This window comes from Macrotis lagotis, chromosome 1 (assembly GCF_037893015.1).
Source record: "Macrotis lagotis isolate mMagLag1 chromosome 1, bilby.v1.9.chrom.fasta, whole genome shotgun sequence".
Classification (NCBI taxonomy): domain Eukaryota; kingdom Metazoa; phylum Chordata; class Mammalia; order Peramelemorphia; family Peramelidae; genus Macrotis; species Macrotis lagotis.
The window spans coordinates 842,520,659-842,526,773 of record NC_133658.1 but is presented as its reverse complement, the minus strand read 5'-3'; the positions used below and the strand labels follow the sequence as shown (position 1 = coordinate 842,526,773).

At 34.7% G+C, this 6,115-nt stretch overlaps 1 protein-coding gene and 1 pseudogene across 1 annotated transcript; one reads left to right on the top strand and one right to left on the bottom strand.

Annotated features, from left to right (window-relative positions):
- Nucleotides 1-307: 307 nt before the first annotated feature.
- LOC141490398 (high mobility group protein B3-like) lies at nucleotides 308-882 on the bottom strand (annotated as a pseudogene).
- Nucleotides 883-4,273: 3,391 nt separating this feature from the next.
- LOC141490382 (olfactory receptor 52N4-like) lies at nucleotides 4,274-5,239 on the top strand. The gene has a single exon (XM_074190470.1). The coding sequence runs from the start codon at nucleotides 4,274-4,276 to the stop codon at nucleotides 5,237-5,239; it is 966 nt and encodes a 321-aa protein (XP_074046571.1).
- The last annotated feature ends 876 nt before the right edge of the window (nucleotides 5,240-6,115 follow it).

Below are 6,115 nucleotides of genomic sequence, written 5' to 3'. Positions count from 1 at the left end.
ACCCCTCTCCCCTCCAGATATACAGAGTTTAAGTTTACTACCTGGGATTTTAAATCAATAACCATAATTATCACATATAAAAGCTTATAAATTCTTTAAATGTTTTGTTATAGCAACAGCAAAGTGTACAAAAAGAGAAAAACACTAAATATTCTTACACCTACATTCATGATACATAAACCAGGTAAAATGTCTAGAGCACCTGCATTCAATTTGAAAAGTTAACTGCTACAAATACCATAGACATATATCAGTAAAGATGGTTTTGTGTTCCCCAACTCTATGATATTTAAGACAAATATAAGTTTTATTCCTCATTATCTTTATTTTGATCTTCTTTCTCTTTTTTCTTCCTCCTTTTTCTGGGAAGCTTTAGCTGTTCCCTTTGCACTTTCCTCTGGGCCTATAATCATTAATATCTTTTTCATATTTCCCCTTTAGTTTTGCTGCCTTATTGTTGTATGGCTGCTTTTTACCATCATTCAGATTATTCTACATCTCACCAAATTTCTTTGCTACATCTCCAATGGATATTCCAGAGTTTATAGATTTTATCTTGGGGTGAAATTCTGAACAAAATATTAAGAAGCTAGATGGGGGTTGTTTGGAAGCATTAGGATCCTTTCTCCCCCTCCTTTTGTTGGCCCGTAATCTTCATCTCCCTATCATATCACCACATATTAGTCTTTGTCATGTCATCAAATTTGGGATTTTCTTTCCCAGAAAATTTTTACATATTTCTGAGCACTTCTCAGAAAGTTCTACAAAAATGACAGGAACTTAAAAATTCTTTTTTAAAAAATGTTCCTTATGGCATGTTTATATGAAGAAAGCATAAGCAGACATTTTGCCTTTTGATTTCTTTGGATCACCTTTAGCCATCTCTAGTATGCCACTGTATTGTTTGCTAGTCTGTCTCCAGTTCATTTTGCAAAAGAGGAACTGAGGCAAATAGGATCAAGAGACTTGCCCAGGATCACATGATTAGTAAGTGTCAGAGGCCAGATTTTAGCACAGAAAGATGTCTTCCTGACTTAAAGCTGATGTTCTATCCTCTATACCATCTTTCTGCTTCAGGTCCTTAGCTGAGTCTAGCTGTGGTCCAGAATATGCATATGGTTAGTAATTTTTAGGATTCACTTAGTATTCTCTTTTGAGGTAGTAAGAAGAGAACATTAGAATAACTGACCTCAGAAAACTCAGATTTTCCATGAATGAATATAGCTTCTTTAATGGCTTTAATGCAGGATAATAGTGGATGAGTAAGCTAAAATACCTCAGTATTAATTGCTGTGATATTTAAAAAGTTCTAAAGACATAGTTTTTGGGCAGTTAAACATTTTATTAATAATGCTTGAATTTTGTTAATAAATGAGTCAGTTGAATACCAAAGAGTTTTAAGTGCTAAGGACCATGGAACCCATTCAATATTTATATACTTTTGGAAAGATGAGCGTGCCTTAGGTTGGCAATCAACTCTGATTGGTTAAGAAATAATGAGAGAAAAAGTATATTATAAAGAGTTGGACTTATTCTAATTAGAGTCTTCTGGCAAGTGATATTGAGCCCCAAATATTGATCAAAGAGATTTATCAATTGCCCTAGCATCCATATGAAACAGGGAGAATTCACATTTTCCCAAGACCTGAGTAAAAATTATCAGAATCCACCCATTCACCTAGGAATACTTTTCTGTCTGATTAGATGTGTGAGTCTCTGCCCAAGATTTCTCACACTGGTTGATTTCTGAATGATGAGGTAATAAAGGGGTAAAACCTTGGACCTAATTCAATAATTATGTGTTAATACAAGAAATCCTTCTTTTAATACTTATAAGAATTCACTGGATTGAAACCTGCATCAGGCAGCAAAATCAACTAGATGAATATTACCTTTATTTGAGAGAAATTAAAATGTATATTTGTATGTTTATTCATGAGTAGATAAATAGCTATATACACACATACTTTTACACACACACACACACACACACACACACACACACACACACCCAAGTAATTTTGGAGAGCTTCAAAAACTGGGGAGTAGTGAGAAAGACCTCATGTCATTGATCACACATAGAGTTTTGACTTAAATGAAAAAAAGGAATAAAAAGAGGCAGAGGTGAGAATGTTAAACATTTGAGGTATGTAGAAAATATAGTTAATCACAGATGCATTATTTCTGGGACTTTCAAAAACTCATAAAAATTCATTTCTTAGTTGGTTACTGTTAGAAAAACTTATAACTTCATTTCAGAAATAAGGTTACAGAAATAAAGTTACCCATCTTTATCAGTGATAGGAGGTTTCCATATCAAGAATATCCTACAATAATGAACTTACAAGTTCATACTTTTCCCATCTCTGCAAACATCCAAAACCTATATTTAAAAATTCATTTGGAGGTGTGATTAGATAATCTCATCCTTGTGTAAAGAACTAAGAGTTAAAGTGGATCCAAGGATGACAGTGAAGCAGTGACAGTCAAAAGAATGAAGGCTTCTTAGATAACATTATGGATGTCTAGGATGAGGATGGAGATAATCCTGCTGTAATCTGTATGTATGTATATCTGGAGTGCTTAAATCTCAGTTCAATTTTAGGAAAAACATTGATTGGTTGGGGAGTAGGAGAAAGTTGTTTCTTAGAGTTTGACCAGTCAGTTGATTGACCTTAAGATTTTGACAAATTAAAATAAGTAAAAAGAGCTGAAAATATTTAACTTGGAAATGAGAATGATTGAGTAGTGAGAGATAGAAATCACAGGTGTCTTCAAATGTTTGAAATTCTACTATGAGAAAAAGGGATCAGACTTTATTACCCTTGACTCCAGAGAATAAAACTAGGAACAATGGCTAGAGTTTTGGATATTTAGATTTGTTTAAAGAAAAGCATATTAAAAGTTACAGCTAGGGGCGGCTAGGTGGCGTAGTGGATAAATCACTGGCCCTGGAGTCAGGAGTACCTGGGTTCAAATCTGGTCTCAGACACTTAATAATTATCTAGCTGTTTGGCCTTGGGCATGCCACTTAACCCCATTTGCCTTGAAAAAACCTAAAAAAAATAGTTACAGCTATTTCAAAGGAGATTGATTGCTTTGGGAAATAGTGGCTTCTTCATCATTGCTGTTCTTCATTCAGATGGGAATTCTCAGTTTAATAGGGATTAGAGAAAATTTTCCCCTAAGATCACTTCTATTCCTGACTTCTACATTTCTGAGCAGTTCTGATGAATTGTGTACAAAATGACAGGGATTTGTATTAATTTAGACTTGGAGGTTGAGTACACATGGTGGAGAATTTTAAATGTAAATTTAAGTATTTTAAACTTTAGTTATTACCACTGTGTTTGTTACAAAGTTTTAAGGTTTTCTAACAATAGACAACTAAATAGGAAATAGGTTTTTATGAATTTTTGAAAGGAAATATTGTGAAAATATATGATTTAACTTTCCCCTGATGTAGAAAAAATTGTACACTTAGAGGTATAGCAAATATTATTGGGGCACCTAGGTGGTACTGTGGATAGAGCACTGGCCTTTGAATTAGCAGGACAGGAGTTCAAATCCAACCTCAGACTTTACACTAACTGTGTGACCTTTGGCAAGTCACTTAACCCTGAGTGCCTTGCATTCAAGACCATCTCCAGTCATCTTGATTCATATTTGCTCACTGGACCCAGATAGATCTGTAAAAGAAAGTGAGGTTGGTGATCTAGCACAGTACCTCCTCACTGAAATCCAATTCACATGCTTGCTATGGAATTACCTCCTTGATGTGGTCTTCTTTGAAAATGAAGGACAAAAAACATTAAATATTATACTATAAACAATATTTGAAAATATTATATATATATATACTTTATGCATATAATATTTGCTACACCTCTAAGTGTGTGTGTGTGGGTATATATATATATGTATATATATACATATATATATATATACAGATATCAATTCTTTAGACCTAGGCTATAAAAGTGATTATTATTAAATTATATGTTTTATTACATATGTCCTGAATTGTATTATAAATATGTGAATATATATGTAGTATACATAATTTTTATATACATGTGTACATAAAATGTAGGAATGCAATGCTACATATCTTTAAGGTAACTGTGAAATGTTGCAAAAGGCTATGACTTTGATCAATTCCTTAGTATCTGATTAAAGAGAAAATGAAGACAGAACAAGTTTTTTTACATATTCCTTTCCACAGAGGGAGACACAGAAGCTGAAAATTAACCTGGACAATCATATATCTATAATGCAAAGGATCAATGACACTCCTCTGACTCCAGTTTCATTCATCCTGAATGGAGTTCCAGGATTAGAGGATATGCATATCTGGATCTCCCTGCCATTCTGCTCAATGTATATTATAGCCATGGTGGGGAACTGTGGACTTCTCTACCTCATTCGATATGAGGAGACTCTGCATCGGCCTATGTATTTCTTCCTTGCCATGCTTTCCTTCACTGATGTGGTCATGTGCACAAGTACAGTGCCTAATACACTTGGGATCTTTTGGTTTAATCTCAAGGAGATTGACTTTAATGCCTGTCTGACCCAGATGTTCTTTATTCATACCTTCACAGGGATGGAGTCTGGGGTCCTGATGCTCATGGCTCTGGACCGCTATGTGGCCATCTGCTACCCACTGCGCTATGCCACCATCCTTACCAATTCTATTATTGCCAATGCTGGGTTAATTACATTCCTAAGAGGAGTGATACTTATCATTCCATTCACTTTCCTCACCAAGAGGCTCCCCTATTGCCGAGGCAATGCCATCCCCCACACCTACTGTGATCATATGTCTGTCGCTAAAATTTCTTGTGGGAATGTTAAAATCAATGCAGTGTATGGTCTCATGGTTGCCCTCTTGATTGGAGGCTTTGATATTTTCTGTATAACAGTGTCCTATACTATGATTCTCCGGGCAGTGGTCAAATTGTCATCAGCAGATGCCCGACAGAAAGCTTTTGGGACTTGTACAGCTCACATCTGTGCCATTGTGTTCTCTTATACCCCAGCTTTCTTTTCATTTTTTGCACACCGCTTTGGGGGTCATAAGGTTCCTCATTCCCTCCACATTATTATGGCCAACATCTACCTTCTTCTTCCTCCAACTATGAACCCCATAGTTTATGGTGTGAAAACCAAGCAGATAAGAGATTGTGTTATAAGGTTTTTTTCAGGATCCCAGGAAACCAAGTCCCAAGGTATCTGAACCAGAAATCCATTGATGAAACCAAAGGAAATATAATTTTCTACTAGGTAGCAGCATTTTGAGTCCTTTGATCTTATTGCCTCATACTCAATGGATTATTCCTTGACTCTCTTCTCTGGATTCAACCTGCCATGATTTTTCCCCCCTATATAGAGTCAACATCAGGGGATAATTTGAAGATAGGAGACTGGACAGTGAGCAACCTTTAATTTTTGTTTATTTAGCTCTCTTCCCAATGTTGAGGGAACATCAGTGACATTTCTATTTCAATTACATTTGATGAATACAGAGAAATAGTTTGACATTCATGAAAACAGAAAATTTCATGGTGTAGATAGTGGGAATATAGAAGTGACAATAAGATGGAAGAACTCTTTTTTTTGTCTAGGAAACCCATTATATATTTTATTAAATCACTGGCAAGAAAAAAGTCCATTTTATTACTTCTGTCATAATGAACCCTCTTAATGGAACAGATGAATATAAAATTGAATCATGCCATCTCTATCATCTGTATACAGTAAGCTAATATATTTCCTCTTCACTTATTCTTGACATTTTTTCCTTTTACACATTTTTTTGATCATAACTCTTCATTTAAAAGCTTAGTTTATTCTAGATATTAAACTATTTGGTATGATTCTTACTCAACATTGACAGATCTTTTCTTTTGGTTATATGTTTCTTAGTATACCATAACAAATATCTATCTATATTCTCTTATAATGTGCATTTCTATTTTTTAAATGAAATGGTAACAAGGAGAGTTGTGTTTTCAAGAGTTCTGCAAGATGGCAATGAATGGTTTTCTCTATAACTCTCAGCTCTAATACTCAAAAGAGCAAGAAATGTGCCAAATATTCACATTTTCTAAGG

Bases quoted from the DNA above. Each gene is read 5' to 3' on its own strand.
- LOC141490382 (XM_074190470.1), top strand. From the start codon at position 4,274: ATGCAAAGGATCAATGACACTCCTCTGACTCCAGTTTCATTCATCCTG.